Source organism: Choloepus didactylus, chromosome 8 (assembly GCF_015220235.1).
Source record: "Choloepus didactylus isolate mChoDid1 chromosome 8, mChoDid1.pri, whole genome shotgun sequence".
Lineage (NCBI taxonomy): Eukaryota > Metazoa > Chordata > Mammalia > Pilosa > Megalonychidae > Choloepus > Choloepus didactylus.
In genome coordinates this window covers 55,481,683-55,507,339 of record NC_051314.1, presented here as the reverse complement: position 1 = coordinate 55,507,339, position 25,657 = coordinate 55,481,683, and the positions used below count along the sequence as shown (strand labels likewise).

The 25,657-nt window shown below is 35.8% G+C and overlaps 2 protein-coding genes across 5 annotated transcripts in view; one reads left to right on the top strand and one right to left on the bottom strand.

Annotated features, from left to right (window-relative positions):
- The window catches only part of GLIPR1 (GLI pathogenesis related 1), a 23,181-nt gene extending 9,559 nt beyond the window's left edge, over positions 1-13,622 (top strand). Inside the window, exons 4-7 of one of the 3 annotated variants that reach the window (XM_037845279.1) lie at positions 4,263-4,369; positions 10,112-10,197; positions 13,307-13,333; positions 13,432-13,622. In XM_037845279.1, coding sequence (XP_037701207.1) covers positions 4,263-4,369; positions 10,112-10,197; positions 13,307-13,333; positions 13,432-13,586 — 375 coding nt within the window. In that variant the 3' untranslated portion in view covers positions 13,587-13,622. The other 2 variants (XM_037845278.1, XM_037845280.1) reach the window with 2 other exon arrangements.
- Positions 12,442-25,657, bottom strand: KRR1 (KRR1 small subunit processome component homolog). Of its 2 annotated transcripts, XM_037845272.1 has the most exons (11): positions 25,436-25,657; positions 22,767-22,939; positions 21,176-21,310; positions 20,845-20,970; positions 20,656-20,739; positions 19,418-19,474; positions 18,089-18,259; positions 16,685-16,762; positions 16,481-16,574; positions 14,640-14,778; positions 12,442-13,867 (listed from the first exon to the last, which is right to left on the bottom strand). In XM_037845272.1, the coding sequence occupies exons 1-11, from the start codon at positions 25,518-25,520 to the stop codon at positions 13,855-13,857; spliced, it is 1,155 nt and encodes a 384-aa protein (XP_037701200.1). In that variant the 5' UTR covers positions 25,521-25,657; the 3' UTR covers positions 12,442-13,854. The 2 variants fall into 2 exon arrangements, with proteins under 2 accessions (XP_037701200.1, XP_037701201.1); XM_037845273.1 differs by lacking the exon at positions 12,442-13,867 and having other exon boundaries at positions 14,188-14,778; positions 25,436-25,656.

Sequence of the window (25,657 nt, the reverse complement as noted above, 5' to 3'; positions counted from 1 at the left end):
GATTTCAATGCAATTTCCAACTCAAAGATTATTGTAAGCAGAAAGGGCTGTCAAACTATCAATAGCATGCATCTCTTCCTTGGAAATGCAAATAAGGTTTTTCCTTAAACTTATTCCATAAGCCAACAATTTTGGTTTATGCTTACAAATACATTTAACAATGACAAAAAAAAAAATCCTTTGGATTCCCACTAGAGGGAAAGAAAGTGAAGTCCAGATTGCTGAAATGTGGTACTCAGTACCATTACCCATTGTGGTATTTAAATCTCCACAAGTAATCGTCAGTTTGGGAGTGCTGACTCTCATTTGGCTTCGTCCAGATTTCTAGAAAACAGAGCCTGAGACAATAGCTTATGTGCTAATACTTTACCAAGGAGTAGAATCCCAAGGAAACAGGAGGGAGTGGAAATAAAGCCTGAGGCTGGGAAGGAGGGATGCAGCTGGGAATGGTCCCTGAGCATTTGGAGTAGACCTACTCTGGGGAGGGACAGATTTATAAATAGATAGATCACAAGGCATGGTGAATACATTTCCAAGAAACTACCAAAGTGCCATGTGAGCCAAGAGGAGAGAACAATTAATGCAGCCAAAGGAAGGTGCATGCCTTCACACAGCAAGGAGACTTGTGAATTGGTTCTTGAAAACTGAGTGAGAGTATCAAATGAAAAGAAAAGGGAAGAGAATTTCAGGCAAAGTTAACAAAGGGTGCAAGATATATAATGTATACAAATGAGCCTGGTAAGTAGCTTCTGATTAATGGCAAGTAGCTCAGCATGCCAAAAATATAGAGATTGGAAGTCTGTAAAATGGACAACAGACTCCAAAACCATTCTCAAGCTAAGGCACACCATGTCCCTCTTTCCAGTGTGTCAAAACAAGAGGAAGAAACTCTGGTTTATGTCACATGGGCCTGAGATTTCAGAGATGGCCCTCCAGAAATTAACTGAGCTTACAGGTAAAATTTCCTTACATTCAGGGACAAGGAGAGCTAGTATTTTGGATGTGAGAATATCCATTTTCTAAAACCCAGATCCCTTGCGTACAGATAATAGAGCAAACTGAGTGATTCTGGTCTTTTCTCTAAGAGACCATTGCATCCTACACACACTTCGGAAGAGGAACCCTCGTCACCCCCACGATGTCCAGGGAACCTCTGGGTCTGGGAAGATGCAGCAGCCACAACCACTTTTTAAGTGAGTGTGGTGCTTAGATCTCTCCATATTTAAAACCTCATTTAATCCTCACCACAAACCTATAAGGAAGGTGCTATTATCCATAGAAGAGCAAACAGGCTCAAAGAGGTTATTTTCCCAGTGTCATTTAGCTGGCTAGCAGAGGAGTTGGGATTTAGACAACAGGGATGTTTTAAGTATTAAATAATATAAATATATGTAAAGTAAGGTACTAGTATTTAGTAGGCATTGAACAAGGTTAGTTCCCTTCCTTGAGCCATTTTTCCGGTAATTATATTGTAAGAATGCTCTAATAGCTTGGGTTATAGAAACCGTGTTTCCAACATTGCAAGAAATTGTGTTGGGGGAGTCAAGACTACTCAGTTGCCATTTTTAATTTATTCTGGAGAGTTATCTCAAGTGAGTATTGTATCCTCATACTTATCTTCATCTCCTATTGAAAAGCAAGCTGCTTTCAGATTTTGATTGATTATTGGTAGTTGTACAGTGTAAAGGCAATTGATTCAGATACATCATCACCTCATAAAAGTATATTTCTCGATATGTTAATTTATCATTAGCTGTGTCTTCATGAGAGATAAACTTGCAATAAGGAAAATGTTGGTACATGAATATGACAAGTTAATCAAATTAGATACTTTGTTGCTGACCATTCAGCTTTGTAAAATTTGGGAATAGTTTGACTAAAATGGACTGGGAGAGTCATCAGTAGGGTTTGGTAGTGCTACCCCTTTCCACTAGATGGCACTATTGACCTCACTTTTGTTTTTATTCCACCCCACTCAGCCCTGAGTTTTTTGTTATTTTAACACTCACAGAGCTAATGGAAGCGTGGCATGTTTCACAATTTCTCTTTCTGGTTTTATGTATGTTGTAATTTTACACACTCTGTTAATAAGCCACCTGGTCTCATATAGAAAACGTACAGGGGTTAGAAGACATCAGCAAGGAGGGAGAAGCCCGTGCCACTGGGTTTCCCAGTTGCAATGCTTTTGTTGGAAAGGTTTAAAGTCATTGCTGGTTCTGGGGAACTTGCTAAAAGAGAAAACACTCTGAAAGCATATTCTTCAGGGCCGGGTCTGTCCTCACAATACATTGTGGTCAGGCAGAATTAGGTTCTAATCACTCATGTATAAAAGTAGGGAACACAGCACCTATTTATTGAGCTGCAAGGGTTAAACATGATGTCTGCGAAGTGCTTAAACCATGACCTGGCTCTATGTAAATTCTCAATAATTAGTAGCTCTCTTTTTTTTTTTTATAATTATGTTTTCTGTTTGCTATATTAAAATACTTTAAAAAATACAACAGAAATCTACCAGATAAAAAGTTTAAATTTTTTTTAAGGGGGAGAAAATTAGTGGTATGAAAATAAAACATGAACACTAATAGCTAACATTTGCTGAGAGTTTGCAATATTCTGGAAGCTCTTCCAGGTACTTTATTATTAGCTCGTTTAAAACTTCAAAATAAGTCTAAAAAATTGGTACTGTTATTATCCTCATGTATCAGATGAGGAGGCTCACTCCAAGGTCACGCAATAAGTGGCAGAGGTAGACCATGAACTCAGGTTTTTTGACTCCAGAGCCCACAAGTTGAACCCAAAATCCTAATGCCCATGGAGCTAAAAACAGACCAACTTGAATGGATAAACTGCTACATTCATGCAATAAAATATTGTGAAGGAATGGCTATTCATAAATGCAATGACACAAATGACTCTCAAATGAATTATGCTAAGTGAAATAAGCCAAATTGAAAAAGCTATCTTTACGCTGATTCCATTTGTACATTCTGAACATCCCAAATCTATAGGGATGGAAAACAGAGCAGTGATTGTTGGGGGGGCAGGGGCTGGGGCTAGGGGTTGACCACAAATGCACACAAAGGAACTTTTTTGGGGTGATAGAAATGGTCTGTATCATGTTCTTTATTTTGAATGTGATGACTATATGATTTTGTTAAAATTCATAGAACTTTACATCTCAAAGGGTGAATTTTACTCTCTCTATAAGTTGTAAATTTAAACATGATCTCTGAACCCCAGATGGTTGTATCCAACAACCAAGCCAGTCTTCACTTGGATGTCTATAACAGGCCTGTCAGAGTTAACATGTCCCAACTGAACCCCTTGCCCATGCGCCACCTACTTTCCTTTCCCCCTAGTTTTCCTCACCTCAATAAATTTTGCTCAGGCCAAAAACCTGAATCATAGTTTATTCTTCTTTTCTCCTCTTACCCTCTGCCTCCATGCCCCATCCCCCATCAATGAGCAAATCCTTTCAGCTTGACCTCTAAACTATATCTTGATCATGATCAATTCTCGGGAGCTCCGCTGCCATCACCCAAATGTGAGTCACCGTGTTCTCTTTTTTATACCATTGAAACAAAATTACCTCCCCTTTCTCAGCCCACTTACCTCATAAAAACCAAAGTGATCTCTCTAAAATGTGTGAAAAGAGCATATCACTCACTTACATGTAAGGTTCTCCATGATCCGTCCCTACCTCTGACCCTCATCGCTTACGACTCACCCCCACACATCGGTCCCAGCTCTATAGTCACCCTGTTTTTCTGTCGCTCTAACATGCCAAGCAAAGTTCATTGTAGAGACTTTGCCCCTGGTGTTCCATCTGCAAGGAATGCTCTTTCTCCATCCTCCACGTCTCCTAAAAGTCCATCCTGAGAGCCGCCTCGTCATTATTCAGGTCTCAGCTCAAATGCCTCCTTCTCAGAGAGGTCTTTGCCAAACACCCAGCTTGAAGTAGGTCCCTCTTCCTCATCAGCCACTGTCTGTTGTGTTACCCTGTGGTATTTCTTTGTTGGTTATTTATATGTTTATTTCACCATAACCACCACCACCACCACCACCAACAACACACACACAATAATAGTGACTCCAGGTCTTGTTTCCCACTGAATTCTGAACACCTAGAACTTCTCTGGTAGTAAGTGCTCTAACTGGCTAGAATGAATAGCAGTTATGTACCTCTCCAGGCTTATTAGGCCTAATCATACTCAAGTGTATGTGTTATTGTCTCTCTGTTAAAAATCCTTATTCTCTTTCAGGTTGTTTGGGCAAATAGTTACAAAGTTGGCTGTGCAGTACAATTTTGCCCTAGAGTTTCTGCCAAATTGTCCAATGTAGCACATTTCATATGCAACTACGGACCAGCGTAAGTGCCTAAATCAACCTCTTTTTAAAAAATCCTATCATAGAAACATTTATCTTAATTATATGAAATCTGGATAATAAAGGAAAATGTACAGAAAAAAATTAATACCCTCGATTCCTTTGCACAGAGATTTAGATTTTATCAATATTCTAGTACATTTGAGTGTGTGTATCCTTTATAACACTATGTAAACATACACATGTATTTTTTAAGAATAGCGAGACTAAAACTTGACAATTTTTCCATGATTTTCAAAACAAAAAGAATTACAAATTGAATTCCTCAATTTGCATAACATTTATTTGCTTTTGACAGTTCTATGTTTCTGAAATGGTTTTAATTTTTCCTCTTTGGGAAATGGAGATTCATATCCTCCCACTTCCTTTAAACTTATATATGTGTGCATATTCGTCATACACATATTTAGAAAACTGAGATCATCCTGGAAATACATGTATTCTAATTTTTACTTAAAATTATACCTTGAGCATTTTCCATGTTATTAAAATTTTAAACATGATTTCAGTGACAGAAATGCTTATATAATGTTCACTGTGTGTCAAGCACTGTTCTTAGTGCTTCACATATATTAACTTATTTAATCTTCATTAAAAGTCTATGAGATAGGGCCTATTATTACCCCTGTTTTACAGATAGAAAACTGAGGCACAGAATGGGTGAGTAAGCTGTCCAGGGCCCATGGTTAGTGAATATTGTAGCTGGGCTCTGACAGCTGACTAACTCCAGAGTCTTTGACTTCATGGTAGCACAACAGTCTATCCTATTAAAGAGTTCAGGTTTTTCTATATATTTTCTTTTAATATATGATGAAAAAACTTGTACATAAATCTCTGCTTATATCTATTTCCCTGCAATTCCTAGAAGTTATACTACTTGGTAAAAGGTATGGTTTTTTTTAAGGCTTTTTCTTTCCTTAATACATTTTGCCAAATTACACTATAGCATTATTACATCAATTTATACTTCCTCATCAGTAAAGGGCATTTACAAATTTTAAGCATAGTTTAATTTGATAAAAAATGGTATTTCATTTATTTTCTTTTGCATCTCTTTCATTACAAGTGATTATAAACATTTTCTCACCTTATTATCTATTTACCTTCCTCTATTTGTGATTCATGAGATCTACACATTTTTCTACTACAAAAAGTTTTCTTGCTGATTTATGGTAGCTCTTTTTACTTTAAAGCTTTAACTCTTTGCCTAATATGTACTAATTTTTCCCTAATTTGTTGCCCTTGAATTTTGTTTGGATTTGACCAACATTTGGTTTATTGAAGAATAGTTGGAAAAAACTTCTCTCTCTTTCCCTGAAGTAATTTTCAGGACAGATTTGTTTTTTAATTCAGTTTTATTGAGATATATTCACATACAATACAATCATCCATGGTATACAATCAACTGTTCACAGTACCATCTTATAATTGTGCATTCATCACCCCAATCTGTTTTTGAACATTTTCCTTACACCAGAAAGAATCGGAATCAGAATAAAAAATAAAAATAGAACACCCAAATCACCCCCCCATCCCACCCTATTTTTCATTTAGGTTTTGTCCCCATTTTTCTACTCATCCATCCATACACTGGATAAAGGGAGTGCAATCCACAGGGTTTTCACAATCACACTGTCACCCCTTGTAAGCTACATTGTTGTACAATCTACTTCAAGAGTCAAGGCTACTGCGTTGGAGTTTGGTAGTTTCAGGTATTTACTTCTAGCTATTCCAGTATAGTAAAACCTAAAACGTGTTATCTATATAGTGTGTAAGAATGTCCACCAGAGCGACCTCTCGACTCCATTTGAAATCTCTCAGCCACTGAAGCTTTATTTTGTTTCATTTCTCATTCCCCTTTCGGTCAAGAAGATGTTCTCAATCCCATGATGCCGGGTCTAGATTCATCCCTGGGGGTCATATCCTGTGTTGCCAGGGAGATTTACACCTCTGGGAGTCAGGTCCCACGTAGAGGGGAGGGCAGCGAGATCATCCACCAAGGTGGCTTAGCTAGAGAGAGAGGGCCACAGCTGAGCAACAAAGAGTCACTCAGGGGGAGACTCTTCGGCACAATTATAAGCAGGTTTAGCCTCTCCTTGCAGTAACAGGCTTCATAGGGGCCAGCCCCAAGACAGAGGGCTCAACACATCAAGCCGTCAGTCCCCAATGTTTGTGAGAACATCAGCAACGATCCAGGTGAGGAAGTCAGGACAGATTTTTGATACTATTATTGAATGGAAATGGGAAAGAAGGGAGTAAATTCAGTTGTCATTCAGAAGATAGTCACTTTGATTTAAAACCCCAGAGTCAGAAAACAAGGGAAACCAGGAAAAATTAGCCAAAGCCATAGTTCAATTAGTAGTAACTTTTCATATGGCATTTATATAGCATAATGATTGAAGTACAAGTTTTTGAGACCAACTATCTTATTTTACTTATGGTGTGACCTTGGACAAGTTACTTAGCCTCTCTGAATTTGTTTCCTCTCTGAAGGATCAGAATAATTATAATACCTTCCATATAGGATGACTATGAAAATTAACATGAGAAAGCCATGTAAAACACCAAGTACATACAGTGTCTAGCGATGATGATTATTTGATAAGTAGTCATTATTATTGCTGTTATAACAATGAGGTACAAATGTGAATTCTCCTAGTTTAGAATGACTTTATTTTCAAAAATAAATATTAAACTGTAAAACTTATAGCCAAAGTTATAATGCTTGTAAAAAGATTGAGTAACTTCATTCATTCATTGAATAAATATTTATTGTTTACTGTACTTCAAAGGAGAACAAACCAGGCATAGTCCCTGCCCTTAAGGAATTTATGTTGATGGGACAGACAATTAAAATACAAATAAAATATTAAGATGGGGCAATGAAGAAAATATAAATAATACTATAATAGAGATTATCAATAGGCAAATCCCCTACTTAAGGTAGGATGATCAGGGAAGGGTTTTCTGTGCTATATTTAGGCATTAGCTTGAAGAATGGAAGGAACCAGCCATGCAAAGAACAGCTGGTAGAGAAAACAAGCATAAATGTCTTGTGGAAAGGAGTTTGGCAAGTTTAAAGAACTGACGGAAGACCTGAATGCTTGGAAAATTAAATGAGATGAAGTTTGGGGGCACAGAGGGCTGGTTGGCTCAGATCTTGTAGGGCCTTGTAGGTCATGGCAATGTTTAAATGTACTCAAATCACAATGGGAAGCCATTCAAGTATTCATACTGGAGAGTGTTGAGAAATTTGGAGATCAATCTGGTGAAATGTGGAGAATGGATTGAAAAAGCGTAAGAGGGGAAGCAGAGAGATTAGAGGAATACCTAAAAAGTTTTGCCTTCTGGGTTTTGTTTTGTTTTTCCTTCTATATACAAAGAAAGAGTCATATGCCTCCATTCTACATAATCATAGGAAGGCAAGAATCCTTCCCAATATTTCTGAGAAGCACTGGGGTGTGGGGTACTTAATTCTCCAGTCACCTGTCACTCAAGCTCTGGAGTCTTGAACTCAGCTGAAGCTTCCATCATCCGGGGCAGATTCAACACCTGAACTCCTGGCTTCTCCAGGTCTCCCTGATCTACATTATCCAGAAACACAGGCACAACCCTCTCATCTTCACTGAGCAAGGCTGTGGTGTGTTAACAGACCTTCACTCAGTGGATTAGTGAAGGAGACGATTACAGCACGGAACAGAAAATAACAACTTTGACTCAGTGCAGTATCTAATGTGCTCTGGCCATCACTGCTGTGGGGACCCTTATTCAAGTCCATCTTTCCCTAAAAGAACTGTCCTCTCTCTCCCCAGAGCCCAGGCCCCAACTCCATCTCCCTCAGGCCACCAGGGACAAGGATACAACTTCCTGCATCTTTACTGGGGGAATACTTTAGGACAATTTGTCTTAATCAGTCCCATTTAGATAAATCGAGGCCTTTCCAGGAACAGTTTCTCCCAAAATGAATTCTGCAGTCTCCCTAGAACTCACACCTGCCTTGGCTTTTAGTTTTTTTCTAAGAATATTTTTTCCTCTCCTTTACAGTTTGGAATGCACAAAGAATAAAATAGCATAAATGATTTTAAAACAAACATTCTAGACCTTAACCACTTAATGAGTGTTGTGCTTTTTAACAATGAAGAATATTCCAATGATTAATGTCTGTTTGGGAGCTCATCTCTTTGTAATTGCTATCAAATGCTCTACGATATTCCTTTAATGATTTTCCATGGTATAGGGTAAGCCAGGGTAAATTTAATTTCTGAAACAACCTAAATTAACTTGGAACCCAACAAAATTAGCAAATATTTTGGGGGATTGGAAATGAGATGTTAATATAAAGTAATACCTCTCAAGAGGGAGCTCTTAACTTTGGAGAGAAATGTATCCAGGAGATCCATGAACTTGGATTAGAAAAAAGTTTCAACTTTATTTTCACTACACTCTATTGAAAATAATATTGCCTTCCATTATGAATGAAGGCAACACTTCACAGTCATATTAACAATACTTATGACTTTGTATTAGCAATATTGGCATCTCATAAATACCACATATATTTTCATATTCCATTCCAGTTGCTGCAGATATTGCAAAATATGGTTTATGTTCATCACTACTTTGAAATTACTGTACTTGACCCCATTCTAGATCTTATTCATACTTAGAGAAGCACACATTATATCACAAATCATTTTTAATATTTTGATAACTATTTCAATTTCCTTTATAATTCTATGCATTTTATATTCTGCATTTAAAACAACAAATTATTCTAAGAGCGTTCACAGGTTTCACCAGGCTGCCAAAGGATACTGTGACACAAGGTAATTAAGAAACTCCTTTGCAAAAGTGGAGTTCCAGAAAGGATTAGTGGAAAGGCAGGGTCATTGACAGAAATGTACACCCACCCATCACCAGTACTCTAAAGATATTTGTGAGGAAATAAAATATTTCAATATTCTCTTTCTAGCCTGTGATTTTGGTCAACTATTTACACTCTATGCCTCAGCCTCTATCTATATAATGAGGATACATAATAGTATTTTCCTCATAGGATTGCTGTGAGGGTTAATTATTTCATTCAAGAAGGATAGCTTAGAACAGTGTCTACTACATGATGAGTGCTGAGTATTAGCTATTATTCATATCACAAATTTTACGTAAAAATGTTGCACGGTACAAATTCTCCCTTGTCTCTTATCTTCTGGAAGTCACTTCTCCAGCCAAATGGCTTCTATACGATAAAAAACTATGGAAGTTTGCTGGACTGGGGAGAGTAAATGTGGGTCACAATAGCTTTTCTAAGATGGGAAGTTTTTTGGATGGCAGGAACTGTACAGACCAAAGGGTAAGTAAAAGGAACATGGCCCTAGAGACAGGCAAATCTAGGTTTCATCCCAATTCTGACATTTATAAATTGTGATCTTAGGCAAGTTATTTAATCTCTTGGAAGGTTAGTTTTCTTATCTGTTAAACAGAAATAAAAGTAACTTCTGCCCATCGTATTAAATGAGATGATGAAAAGATTTTAGCTCACAGAATGAACTCTGTAAGTATTAGCATCCTTCCATGAGTGTTTCCCTCTCTCCACTTCTCTTACTAACCCTTTGGACCTTTAGATTTCCTTCCTACCATTCTCCTAGATTTAATCAAGGATTCATAGTACATTGGAAGTGAAAAAAAAAAATTCTCTCCTAATGGACAGCTTTCTTCTACTTGATAGAGGAAATTACCCAACCTGGCCATATAAGAGAGGAGCCACTTGCAGTGCCTGCCCCCAAAATGACAACTGTTTGGACAAACTCTGTGGTGAGTACAAAAACGAATCTACCAAAAATACAATGTAATTGAAGCTCCTGTAACTTTCTATAGTTAAGAATGCCAACATTTACTTTATCCTAACAGCTATTTTCAAGGAAACTGGCATCAGGTAGCAATCAAACCAACTGTTTACTGTCCTAGGTGTTTATGTTTAAGAAAAATTTAAGGAAACGAATTGTACTTTTTTTTGGCTGTAGTTGGCCCAACAAAAAAAATCACTATGGTGTTGGAAACTGTAGACCCAAGATTTACTAATTTCAGCAAGATCAAAAATATATATAACAAGGTCACCCAAGATACCAGAATTCTGCACTTTGGTTTCCCACCTGCCCAAGGCACTCTGAAGCCTTGCATCTTCATGTGTGGAACTAAATAAATGAAATAAAACTTCAACTTGGTGCTTTTTATGAGCAAGACAGCATTTAAGGAGGAACACTGCAGAAGACCAATAAAGGTAACTTTCCAAAGATGTTTTACTAAACTTCCTTGCAAAACTTTGCTTTGTAATTTTGAAATATTAATATGTAATTAGCTAAGAGCTTTTGGTTCCTCCCAGACACATGGCTTTCCATCCTAGTATGTCATTTCATTTTTTTCCCATGGTGTGAAGAAGAGAGACCTCACATAAACTGTTAGAATTGTGCAAATCCTGTGAAACCATTACTGTCTACATCTATAATAAACTGAATTCCTCAGAAGTCCAAGGATGGGGTGGGGGTTCTTAGAGGGAGGACAGAGTGGCATTCCAGAGCATGAAATTTTCTTTGGAGAAAGTGTTACATTACTCAGACGTTTTCTAAGGTGCCTTCCAGCTCTAATATTATAAAAGTCTTTTAAACTGCTTGTTCCCTTGTTCCTATTTGTAAACACTGAATTCTCATCTTTACTCCAGATACCATAATACTTCTTAGCCCAGTTTTCTGTGCCAGTCATTTTTCACCAACTTCAACCATTCTTTATTTCACTCCTATCAGTCTTGTTAAGAGATATCGGTGACATGTAGCCACAATGCAACTGATTTCTTCTCAACTGACATATTATTGAATTTTTCCTTTCATGTTCCTACAACACTCCAAAGCATACTATTATTATTTTTTCAAGTCAGGCAATATAACATAGGGATTAAAAGCAATGATTCTGGAACCAACATGCCTGGACTCAATTATCAGTCCTACCACTGTGACTATGGGCAAGTTTCTGGACCTGTTTCCTCAACAGTGAAATGTGGTAGACAGTACCTCTTTCATCACTGGTTTACTGAAACAATTCAATGAAAAAATATAAATGGAATATTCATGCTTATAACAACCTGACATACAATAATGCTCTAAACATTAGCTATTATCCACAAATTCATCCTCCCTGTAATCCTAAACTTTGATCTTACTTGGTGTTTTCTTTAGGCACAAACTTTTAGGTGACATGTTTTTAATGCCCATAGCAATCTTTGTGACACTTTAAAACTAATGATGAAAATTGAGACAATTATTTAAAATTATTTAAACAGTAATTTAATTGTTGCCACTGGTTAGTTGCCTGTCCTCCCCACAAAAAAGATGGAAATTATGCCTGTTTTACTCAACCTTTGTATAAAAAGTGCCTAGTCTAGGGACTGGCAAATAAACACTTAATATTTGAGTGCATGTTTCCTAGAAAAATCTGACATTCCCTTTAAAAATCTAGATAAAACTTTTGAGATAACATTCAGATTAGGGCTGCTGTCCAATTATAAAAAGGCCCTGGACTCTTAAGAAACATAAAGAGGGAACATGCTAACTTGCATATTTAAAAGATACTCTAAAACGCATTACCCATTTACTTTAGTTTCTCAACATCTTCCAGATTGGGCCTGTCACTAATTTCCTATCCACAAACCTCAATTTGTAATATAGTTTCAGTTTCATATAAATGTAGGCTTATTTTAAAGCATTTTATTTTTGACACTAATACTGAATAGGATTTGCAACTAAAAAAAATCGTAATAGCCATCCTCATCTTTTTCATGAACTTAGATGGGGGTAAGAGTTAGAAGATGAAAGCTTTTACTTCAGAGATTTCCATCTCTGACAAATTACAGCAACTGATGGAAGAAAAAAATCCTCTGAGGATCTTCTAGATTCTGTTGGTAGTTCAACAAATACATAAAGGCCCAATCAGGACTGTTTCTCAAAATGTGTTGGGCACCCCACTAGTACATAAAGTGATTTTAGGCAATACATAGATGTGCATTGGTTTCAACAGTTGAATATTTAATGTTTTAAAAATATACATACCGGAAAAAATATAACTAGCACATCAAACCCTTGATTTCATGGGTATTATTGCTGAGAAAAGTCAGAGTAGCAACTACACAGTAATTCAACATAGACAAAGCCCAATCACAGGCATTATGTTCAGGGATGCTCACAAATGCCCAGAGGGCCAGCTCTTTGATGGGTTCCACCGCAGACATTAAATAGCAGCTGACATAGAACTGGTTTGGAGCAAAGGGACTGGCAAATAAAAGAAAACGTCAAGAAAGTTAAAAACAGGTATAGAATTTATTTCTTCCCAGTATTGTGACTGTCAAAACCTGTATGAAAACTGAGGTAAAGGAAGGGGGTAATTGCGACTTTAAGATAGTCATATGCCCCTTTAATATTTAATTACACACTGGAATGGACTAAAGAGATTCTGTCCTCTCTTTACTACTCACTGATCCTAAATAGTATCAGTCTTTTCAGGGAGAAACTTATTTCTTGGTAAACATTTTAATTAATTGCTCACATTATTACTAATATGTTTTTATTTTTAAGTTTTAGTGTTTTCATTTTTAATTTCATGTTTATTTTAATGGTATTTATTATCCTCTAGTTAGGGAGTATAAAATTATCTTCCATTTATAGTACTGACACAGTTTCTTTTATATTTAAAGTGATTTGATTTTAAAGTATCAAGCTAGTACAGCTAGTATAAAAAATCATGCATAATTAACCTTTGCAATCACTGCAACAAAGCCAAAGCAGCAGTTACAGACTTGGCTTCTGTAAATAAAACAAAAATCTCACCATATCCTCTCTTTAAAATTATTTTTTGTTTCTTCTCCCTGACTTTACAGTTAACCCACAACGAGACAAAGTCACACGTATGTATACAAATCTTGTTTCATTAAAAGCTATATGAATTATGTCACTGCATTATAAGAAACAATGTCTAAGAGGATACCTTATGTTTGTTTCATAGGTTACTACTCTCTTCAGTATCCTGACTGGCCGATATACTTACGAAATAGATATGCATCTCTCTTTTTAAGAATTATTCCATTAATTCTGATACTGATTGCTATAATTATTATTTTGGTCAAGCACAAATACCCTCATTTAGTTCTTTGGAAATAATACACTCCAGAAAAAAATCATCTGTATTTGGCTTTTCTTTTTTAATAACAATAACAATTGGGTATATTTCTAATTTTAAAACATTTCAGAAAAAAAAAAAAAAAAAACATGTTGCTGTAAGCCCTTACTCAAGAGATGAAACTGTTCAACTTCGTAAACTTCGTAAGTCTACAGGATAAACCCATCTTTGCATTCCACTTTTCGGAGTGTTATTTTCAGGCTGCCACATTGCTGCAATCTTTGGTAAGTAATCTAGCATCTGTGTGCTTCAGTTTCCAAATCTGTAAAATGAGTGTCTTACATTTAGATGATTCTAAGTAACACCAGTGGTCCTCATTATTAGTTAAAAAACATTTCTACATTACTTGTCACATGCTGCCTCAACTCTAAAGATCTGATTTTTCCCACTTCCTTGCAACTTGCTGTCTTTCTGGTTTATCCCTTTCCCAGACTCAAGATAAAAATACTAATTAAGGGATTTAATTTAAGAGGCCTTGCTTTTTCTGCCTATAGGTTGCATAATCTTGGAATAAAACATAAAAAGAGATGTAAAGTGGGATACATCTAAGTGTTTACTTGCTATCATTAGAGAGAGAAAGCATTGAAAAATAAACATTTATTTTCCTCAAAAGCAGATGCTGGGACATGATTATATTTAAAATATTAACCAAAGCATCAGACATCAGATTTGATGAATAGTTACAAAAGCCAAACAGCAGTTCATCCCCAAAATCTTGACATAAACAAACTAAAGAATTACTCCTATAATCATGCTTAGGCAAAACCCGCCTGGAACACATGGGATGCAACATATACAAAGACATATATACCACTGTCTAGTATAAAAGTTTTCAAAAAACACTTGGAGAATTCCATAATTTATATTTTAAAAGAATGCTATTTCATGAACAAAAACAATCAGAGAAAAAAGTGACCAGAGTATTATTTCTTACAGATAAGGCAACTAATGTCCTCATATCTCAAAATCCTTTACAAAAGGAAATAACTTAGCAAATTCTAGTTCAGGATTTTTTTTTTTTTTTGGTCTGTTACTTCTTTTTTTTCTTTTTCTTTTCATCTGCTTCCATCTTAAGTGTAATTTCTTCAGTTGTAAGTGCTCCCAGTTTCTTATTCTTTGCTTTCTTAACCTTTTCCTTGATGGCAGCCACATCAATTTTAATTTCCGTAGAACCTAGACAAATTAAAAACACAATATATGTAATTATTTAGATTTTACCAAATAAAACAAAGAATGTATGTTTAGGGCAATAATTTCAGAGAACTATTATAAATGAAAGATCATGTTATAAAATACAAAATATCTGCCTCAGCAGGAAATTTTGAAAAACCATCTCAAACTTTCTTCAAACTAAGAGAAAATAAGTCAAAATCAAGCATTATAAGTATACATTAGTGGAAGTGTATACTGAAAATAGCATTACAGTTTAGCAAGTTGAACCGATTACTGGATTCTATTGTATTAAAACTATTTTTCCTTAAATATAGTGGAAATAAGATTTTTACTCATATGCTTTTGGGACTTTAGAATACTCATCAATATGCCAATTTTCCATCTGCACTTTAAAGTTACATTTCATGAAGAATATTACATGTAACCCTTCTAAGTTTCGATAAATTTAATTAGCCAGTCATGAAGCTATAGGTCACAATCTACTTCATCTAATAACACAACAAAAACTTCAAAATAAAAATGTTCAATGAATGACTAGTATTTTATTTAACAAAATCTTGGTAATAAAAATAATTCGGATAGTTTTTGGGGGTCCACTTAACAAAACCCTACCATTTTATCAATGCCAAAAATGCAAACAAAATAGGGAAAGGAAAGAGCAAAACAATGTACTTTTCCTTAGCACTTCAAGCACAGTTTTTACAGCACAGGATTAAATGTCATCATACGAACTATACAGCAACTTAGGGAAAACAGAGATTTAAAACCTCTACTACATCAAAACAGCTACAGTTTTAGTCATTACAGACTGACAGTCTATAGTGAATACCTTCAGAGCATATACCTGGCAACGTACAAACTGGAAATTACAGTGCTTATGACATCTTTAACTTTTACATAACCAGTGATCTCCATAGTAGAATGTAGCATTTTTAAAGTTGTTAACACTAATACAACTTAAGATACTAAAACAGTAATGTGTTATATTTGTTTTTGACCAAGAGATCATGTACAACCCTGCTAAACCCCTTCCTCCCCACATTGTGGCCTCTGTTTACCTCAGAGGGCTACTTTAGGAAGAGTACAAATGTTAGCAGAGGGAAAGAAAACGAGGCTAGGAATGGAAAAGAAAAGGCATAAGTGTTTTCTATTAGAGTATTTTTAATAGCCCTTGAATGAGACCTTCCTATCATTATTCTATTGGTGTCCTCTAGCCCAAGGTGATGAGAAATCCATGTTAACAGGAACCAAACTTTAAGCCATAGATTACATAAATAAAGGGAAGAAGAGTACAACTTTATGATAAGTCCTTTATAAGAGGCATGATAGCAGAGCTCAGGAATCTCACTGCTTTAGTAACCTTAATCTCCACAGAGGATGCACTGCTCTGGTTTCTATCTTTCACAAGAAAGAGTCCTTCTAGAGCATAGGAGAGAGAGGTCAGGAGAGGATTATCAATCAGGGATAACCTGAAATCGGGCTTAGCCTATTTAGCTACTAAATTATAAATTACTCCAGTCTTCTCTTGCCCCTAGAATTAGTAATTGATGAAATGCTAAGAGAATTGATAGATGATATGATTATTTTTTTACTCAACAATCAAAGAGATTGACAAATTCACTATGGAGTTACTGTTCACAGATAAAAGAATTTTAACACCATAACAAGGGCTGAAAAACAGACATGAAAAACAAACATATACCTTTCTTAGGTTTCACAACTGGTTTTTCTTTTGGCGGAATAAAAGCCTTGTTTCTTTCCTCTTGTCTCTTACTGAGAGCTTCTGCTTGCTTAGCCTACATTATTAGAAGAAAAAGTACATTATTAAAATACAATTTACAGTTAAATAAGAATTTGGGTTTCTGTGAACTTCTCTATTAATGCTGAGCTAGATGTAAAGTCTTACCTTTATTGTTTCCATTTTCTGTCGCTTTTTCTGACTTGCCTTCAAAAAGTATTCACCACTAGCCAATTCTTTATCAATCTGTGGAAAACAGAATTTACAATCACTTAAGAAATAAAGTGGATGAGAAGTCACTGCCTTAGGCTGAAAACTGGGAGATTTTTAGTTTTGCAACTTTGGCAAAATGACCATATGAATACAGAGAGCTTCAGACGTGTGTTTTTCTTTCTTTGTTTTTGCAAGCTGTGTTAGACCCTAGAATGGGTAAACACAAGTAAAAGGCAGTATTCCTGGACTCCAGGAGCCTACCAACCAGCAGGAGAGGTAAAACAAGTACTCAAACCCCTTCCCTCAACTATCAGTTTTCTTCCATCTTTACTTTCTTCCCTTTCCAGAACAGACCACATGATCCATCACTTCCATTATGTTTTCACCATGATCATCATCATTCCTATTCTGCTTTTGACCTTTCATCAAACCTTCCTTGAAAACCCCCAAACACAGGGCTGTGGAGGGAAGAAGATGATATGCAGGAAGGGATGGTTTTACATGCTTAGCAAAATACAGAAAAGACTTTAAGATACTGCCAAGGGAGGAGGTAATGCAAGATTCCTCAGGATGTAGGTGAAGATGAAATTCAAAGAACAGGTAGAAAGAAAGGGCTGATGAAGACAGGAAAAAGAAAAAATTGTGGGTAAGAGAAGTTAAGGGAGCTCTTGCCTGATGGTCTTAATTATTTCAGTAAATAAAATGCAAAGTCATCCACTAGGAGTCTACTAAGAGAATTAAGGACACATAAAAGAAATGCCAGGCAACACTGAAGGCCTACATGAAGTTGGAAACATGAATTTATAGTGGATTTTATCCAAAGATATGATTTTCTCCAACTAGGTTTGGTAGCCAAGGTATGGGAAAGTAAGTTTTTGGAATAATCCAAGTTTTATGGTTTTGCTGGACAAGTATGACAGAAGGAAAAGGGATTATGAAAGAAAACAGTAATGGGTAAGAACTAAAAGGAAACTTTGGTCATGGTGGGAAAGGAAACAACATACAGGAAAAGAAAGGATGGATATTAGAATTTAAGATTTTAGAACTGGAGCAGTCATATAGTACATGGTCATGAGAATGTTGCTGAAGCATACTAGTGTACTGCAGAGCTAAATCATTGAATTTTTCCTTCACAAAACATACATAGTGGCTTCAGGGACACAACTGACACCAATCCCCTTAATGCAATTTATACTGATGAGGTGAAGCCCCCAAGCCTATTTACATTTACATCTTACATCTCTCTATGCCCAAACATTTACACAGAAATTTTCACCTAAAATAGCCTCAAGAAGGTCTGACAAAATAGGTTAAAACAGTTTCCCCTTCATTTAAAGAAATCCAAGATTTAATACCAACCTGACTTTCTGGTTGTGGTGGTGGGAATGGCGTATATTCTTTTTTAACAGTTTTTTTCTTTGGTTCCTTGCGTTTATTCACATTTTTGTGTTTGAACTGTGGCAAAAATCTTTCCCAACTTTGTGATCTTAACTCAGAATCTTTTGCCAACTCTCGCTTAATCATTAAGGTCTTAATCATGGCAACATATGAAGAAAGTAAAAATTTTTAGTTTCAAAAGTCATACATTTATCAACCTAAGACATTATAAATACTGTTATAACATATAAAAAAGGTAGTAGTTTCTAGTCTCTTCAGTGAGAGTAAACCAATTCCATAAAGAAACAAAAAATCTTAAACGTGTAATTAATCAAGTATCAGAAAACCATTAGAAAATTAAGAAATACAGAACTATTAAAATAAATCAAGATGAAAATGAAATTGTAATTCAGCTTTTTAACCATTAGTTTCATTAAAACCCTTAAAATTCAAGGTGTTAATCGAGGGAGGGTTCTTAATTAGCCCTATGTTTCCTTACAGCAGGAAGTTTTTAGTAGCAACTCAGATATCCTAGGGAAAGAGAAAAGTATAAGCTTTTTTATGATTAGTCAAGGTCAATATTCTCACATTTCCCTATTCTATGTGAATTTTATAGAGAATGGAACATCAAAGGATGCAAGCCAGGCATCAGATGGACCACTAGCTTTCTTTTTATTTGTAATGTCCCAATGTAAATCAAAATCACTCTTTCGTCCTAATCTAATAGTGACTTTTTGACTTAACTTTGTTAAATTTAAGTAGACTGCTCAACAAATGCCCATCATAAAACAGCTTGTTATAATATCGTTACAATTCCCAGCACAACAACAAACTTTGTTCACACAGTGACATAACATCTCTCTCAAAGGGTCTACAATTTGAGTATAAAATTCCAAAAAAGGTTTTAATGTGATCTGGGATATTCCGGATTTTGACAGAAAAAGGCAGAATTCTGTTGATATATCACATCTTTAAACATAATACATGGGCTTATAATCTAAGAAAAACTGGACTGATTATCATCTACTACAAATTCTGTTAAGCTTATTTTAATTGTATCAGAACTATACAACACATCAGTTTCCTCTTCAATGTTTTCAAATTGCTCCACAGAGACAATTTGAGCTTTACAAGGAGGTAACCAAAAATCTGGGGTAGAGTGAGGGCAGTTTTAAGTGAGTTTGACTCTACCTATAATTCACCCAAAATAGCTCTGCTTCATCAGTTTTAAATATATAAGGCTTTCATAAGAGATTAATTTCAAGCTAAAAGAAGTTTGACAACCACTGGTATAATATACAATTAACTCACTTTAATGTTATAAATTGGATGAATATTCTTCATAGTATCTAAGACTACTTTTCGAACCTGAAATTTACAAAGAAAAATGAATTAATCACTTATAAAGATTTTAATGAAAGGTACAGGAGAGGATTAATATATTGTAAAATATCCTATGAATCAGGCAATGGTTATCAAATTGAATGCAGTAGTGCCTTCAACTGCTCTGAGTGGCCTCTAGACCTTTCATAATAGTCAACTTCCCCTGGATACAATGAAGTTTCTCAACCATCTGGTTAAAATGTGGTACCTAGAACTAATGCAACACCGTGGAGTCATGCAATGTATGGGGAAGAGGGCCGGTATTAGAGACAGAAAATTTGGGTTCAAATAATGGAACTGCTACTTATAAATGGGAAAGTCACTTGATTTTCCTGTTCCAGCATTCTCATTTGTAATAAGGAACTAAAACTACCTACTTCAAGAGTCAGTTGTAAGAATTAAATAAGATAATATATATTAAACACTTTACAAAATTATGAAGTAGTCAATATATTTAAATTATTATTGCCCCATGAGACAAGGGCAGACAATTTATGAGAATGAGTTCCAAACTGAATTACTATTAAGGGATCTGGAAAAGGAAGCAAAATCTCCTAGACACATAGATAGCAATAGTATCAAAAGTAGTTAATAGAAACAGTCTCTGCTTCACAGATTTTCTCCTAATACTAATTTGACAAGTTAATGAAAATATTCATGGAAATATTTAATAAATATTAGACTAAACTACAAACAAACAAAAAGTATTTCTTGAAGGAAAGATGTTTTCAGAGTCTGACCTCTGCTGGCTATATACGTTACTGCAAAAATGTAACTAGCTGGTATGTGAATATATCTCAATAAAATGATTTAAAAAAAAAAATGTAACTAGCTCAAGTTTCTTATATATGCTACAGGCACAAGCTCTTTAATGCCCATTTAAAATATGTAGTAGGAAGAATGCTGATGAGCAGATCTTCTAATTCAGAAATGGACTTCTCCATAGCTGCCAGAGGTTGGCCATAACAGGTTAGGCTCCAGGAGTGATGATTCCCTCAAATTATGTGAAATATAAATTATTTACTCATGAGAAATCAAAGAAAATCTAAGAAAATAAAATAATCATAAAGCTATATATTATCCAATGAACTATTACATTATAAAAAAATTATTTAATTTGTTCTCTGCTGAAAATTTAACAAGAAGATAATAAATAGTTATCTTACCTCTTTTAAGCCACTAAAAGGTCCAATGGCAGAAACCGTGTTTCCCTGAACCATAATGTAACAGTTTGTTAAGAGTTCCAATGCCTATGTCAAAAGAACAATAAACTTAGTACACCAAAAAGAAAAAATTACTGATAGAGGAAGATATTCAAGTTTTCTGATAAAAAGTTTTTCATCGACAAAATGTACCTTCAGTGTAGATCCTTTTGGACCAATAAGCCGTTGTCTTCTTTTTACAAACCTTTCTTTATTTCGTACTAAAGAACCTATTTTAATGATGTCACATGCAATATCATCCTGAAGAATTCGAACTGCCTTTTGGAAAAATAAAGATTATACTCCTATCAATATTCTTTACAAAGACATTTCTTTTCCAAGCCCAGGTTAATAATACCTAAGCACAAACATGAGAACTGCCTGGCAAAAGAAAAAAGGAAAGATAAAAGAAAGATAAATGCAGCATTAGGTATTATCTCTAATACTGATTCAACTAAAGCAGTCTTTGTAATTTTAAACCTACCTGTTCAAATGAAACACTTCTTGCTAAAAGTTTTATTAGGTCTCTGGCCCTAATGATGATGTATGGATCAAAAGTCTTCTTTGTTGTATAAACCGTCATGCTGCCCTCGATCAGGTCCAGGGTTGCATTAATGTGCTATGAAAAGACAGAAAGAACAAACAGGCAGCTGCCTAAAAATGAATTCAATTTTAGATAATTAGAGCTTATCCCAACCAAACATTAATCCATTCTTGTGCCATTAAGGCATCGCTCATATTCTTTCAACTTCCTCTCTGAAGAAGCTGGGTAGTTAAATACAAATAAAGAATACTTGTCTACTTTCACCCCCCCCACCCCCACCCCCACCCCCCCCAGAACATAAGAAATTCAGGCAATTGAAACCATTTATACTTGGCTTTAGAATACCTTATACTTATTAGGAAAAAGATTACCTTTAGTTTAATAAATACGCATCAATTCAAATGAGGCCATACTTAAGATGTGACTCAGGTAGATTTATAAACTCAGTAAAGTTTTATAGTTTCTCCACCCCGGACCCAGATTCAATCTACAATCTGGTCCCTAGGGCATGAATGGACTTTACCTTTCGAACTTTTTTTCTAGTTGTTTAAGGGACTAACGGCAAAGTAAAAGCAAATTATCATGGATTCAAGAAAGAAGCTAAAATTAGGCATATACCTAATATATGGGAAAAGTAAGGGAAAGTAAGCATCAGGTCTCAGTAGGAAGAATCAGATTTAAATAAAGCAAATAAAAATGCTATTTTCTAACTCGTGAGCATAACCTGAAGATACAACACAGTGAATGATAAACACCTCAACATGAAGTTGGCTCTCTATGGGTTAACCAAAGCAAAATGTGTCCAGTCCCAGATGTAAACAGTTGTAACAGAGTCTGCAGCTTACTGTGCCATTCTCACCCTAATGGGCACACCGGACTCCTGAGCAACTCCTACAGTAAAAGTATATTTTATAACAAACCTAGTACACTACACACTCACATACACAAAACTGAAACAAACGCTTCATAAAACAATACTTTCCCTTACCAAATATGATACATTCATATTTTTTAATGCTCACTGCATCTACTATCTTAAATTCTTGATCCATGAATAGGTTTCAATTCGCAGTTTGAGAGACAAAAACAAACACACTGCTCTAGAGGTATGGTAGCAGAAACAAGGAAAGGAAAGATAGCCACATCCACATCTTTCATTTATAATGGAAAGTTAAACAATGAATCAGGAACATGCCTCAGCTCATAATGGATATACATGGCAACTACCATTGCCTAGAATAGGCATTCTGAAATTTGGAGTTCAGGGGTAAGTTTCAGACAGTCCATGAAACCCATAAAATTTTAAAGGTATGCAAATTTTTCAAAGCAATATTTTACCCACAAAATTATAAACTAATGAACTCTAAGAATAAAGTTTAACTAAGCTGTTAAAAATACCAAAGCAATCAAATTAACCAGCTATGCCAACACTTTATAAAAAAAATTCCATCATCACGTATACATGTTTCCTCTTGTTTATGTGTACACGTAAACAGGAAAAATTTCAAAGAAATTAATAAAATATACATACATGTTCATTCAAGGCTTTCTGTACCAATGGCCAGCATTCTTTCAAGTAAGCCTCCCTATATTTTGGAAACAAAGTTGCAAAACTGCTTTCCTCTAGAAGTCCTCTGGGATTATCCTCTTTGGAAAAGGCTGGTTCCTTCCAACCATCAGGAACAGTGAGGAGCTCTGCTTCATCTACAGAGGGGAAAATTTTACACACACATTTTAAGTGTCATTTGGACAATTTTTGAACACTTGTACGCACACATACACAAGCTTCCCAAAACTTTCCTTGCATTTCCTTTTCCCTCCCTTTTTATATTATTCAGCAGAGAACATTCCTCAGATTATCATCTGCATACTATTAAAAGCATCTGTATACAGTTCAGTCACCTCCTAAAAGTAAGTTCCTTGTATCCATATTGTTTGGTATATGCCTGGTAGACAGTGAGTACTCAAGATTTAACTTTTATTGCACTGAACTGTCGTGGAATGAAGATTCAAATACCATTTTGTTTATATCACTATTTTAAATATAAGTATCCTTTCTGGCTTTCCTGGAGTAGAGCCTTTGGCATTTGTGTGTAAAATATATGTATATATATATTTGTATGTATGTATGAACATTTAAAAAGCTGATTCTGATGTACACTTTCAGTTAGTAATCACTGGTATAGGATTTTAGGTGTTCCAGAGAGCTTTCATGTGCCTTATATTTGGATGCCTTTCATGACAACTACAAAAAGTAGAAAAACCAGTTTTACTCCTTGAACATATTTACCAGGAGACAGGTGCAAAAATGTTTATAGCAACATTATTTATAATAACAAACAATGGAAACAATTCAAAATCCACCAATGACAGAATGAAAATAATGGGGGATATTTACTCACACAAGGCAACACAGGATAGCAAGGAAAATAACTAGTTACACATACTGCCTTGTTGAACAGCAAAAACAAAATTAAGCCTAAGAAATAAGACAAAAGAAAGCATACAGACTGCTTTCATTCATATAAAATTTTAAAACAGGCAAACAAAACCATTTTGGGTAGGTAATAAAAATTATGACGATAAGCAAGACAATGACCAATACAACTCAGAATGGTTACTTATGGTCCCAGAAAGATAAAGAATGTGATGTGGGAGGTGCCCACGGAAGGCTTTTTAGGGTATGGGAATCATAAGTTTAGTACTGTGGACTAGTTAAGCATCAGTCTTACCCAAAATGTTCTCATTGGCTAAGACTTACCTGGGAGGCTGTACGCCAGAGTCTGGCAACTGATTGCAACTGGTCTAGGATTCAATTCATTCATTCATTCATTCAATAAATATTTATATGATTGCCAAATACCTGCTGGACCTTGGTAAGAGGTAGGAAATACATGCTCCCTGTCCTCAAGAAGGGACAGTAATAACTACTGTTTCTTATGCAAGGCACTTTTTTTTAAAACATTATTTCTAATCTTTAAAACAAAACCAAAATTAGAACAAACAAAAGCCAGTAAATTTTGTGGAGGGTAAGATTTAAAAATCTTTGTTTATGATGGTAATTTTCTTGATATTTCTCTTTCTAAGCCAGAAAACTAATAATTAAAGCTGCTCTTTTTCTTTGTAGTTTTATTGAGATATATTCACACACCATATAATCCATACAAAGTATACAACCAGTGTCTCACAGTATCATTACATAGTTGTGCAATGATCACCACAATCAATTTCAGAACATTTTCATTAAACAAACAAACATCCCATATCTTTATCCCACCCCTAACCCCCTTTTATTGACCCCTACCATTGATGTCTTTTGTTCTACTAAATGGACTAAGTGCTTGGTTTCTCACGTGTTCATTTTACTGTTTCACAAGTACATATACTGAACTCTCTGCTATGGACGTTATACTTAATTTAAAAACAAAACAAAACAGCACAGCAGCAGCAACAAAATAAAACCTTCACTATCTCTCCAATACCCTAGAATGAGAGTTCAAGGTCTTTAACACTTCCTATAAGCCTGCTTAAGCAGGATCCGGGAAACTTCTCTAACCTCTCTCTACCTGTCACTCATACAGAAAAAAAATGGGGAAAACAAGACTTCAAGTAGGAGAACAATTAACAAGTGGGACGGTCTTAAGAGTAGAAGTTGCGTGGTCTAACGTTTTAGCAATCTGATAAATGATAAAATGGAGTAATGGAATGATAAACATTCCAACATTTCTTCAGTGACTGATAAACTAGCGATAAGAACAGGCCAGACATTTCCTTCCCTATATCCCTACGTCTGCCTCGCTCCTTCAATTAGCATTTTTCACTCGCGTACATAAAGACCCTCCCCAACCCCACCTCACCCCTCATGCTGTCAACGACCTCCAGCCACCATCGCTCCGTAAAGTCCCGCAGCGCCCTCTGCAGTTTCTTAATCCTGACCCTTTTACAGGAGGACGGGTTCCTCAACACCTTCGCTATAGGGGGGTCGCTAGCAAAAGCAATGAGTTAGGTACACGTGAGAGGCACCACACCGGCCACCTCAGTCGTTTCTGTGGGCCCAGCCAGCTCCCCAACTGTCAGCAGTTACAGGTTCTCGATCCCACAGAACAGACTCAAAGAGGCGCTGAAGTGTACACCCAGCAAAAGAAAAAAATCGCAGCTCAACGAGCATAAACTCCAAGCTTTGATTGTCATACAACTCACCTCGGTTCTCCGGCTTCAGCTTCTGGTGTCGAAATTCAGATTTCCCAGACGCCGTAGCTGACCCATTTACTGAGGAAGACGCCATCTTCAAATTGCTTCCTGTGCTCCCGGAAGTGGAACTATTCTTAAATCCTGCCGGCTAAAATCCCTGCTACTGAAAACGAGTTCGGTGGAACTCGGGTGAGGAGACGATCTGCGCACTCTCCAAACATGCGTTCGCTA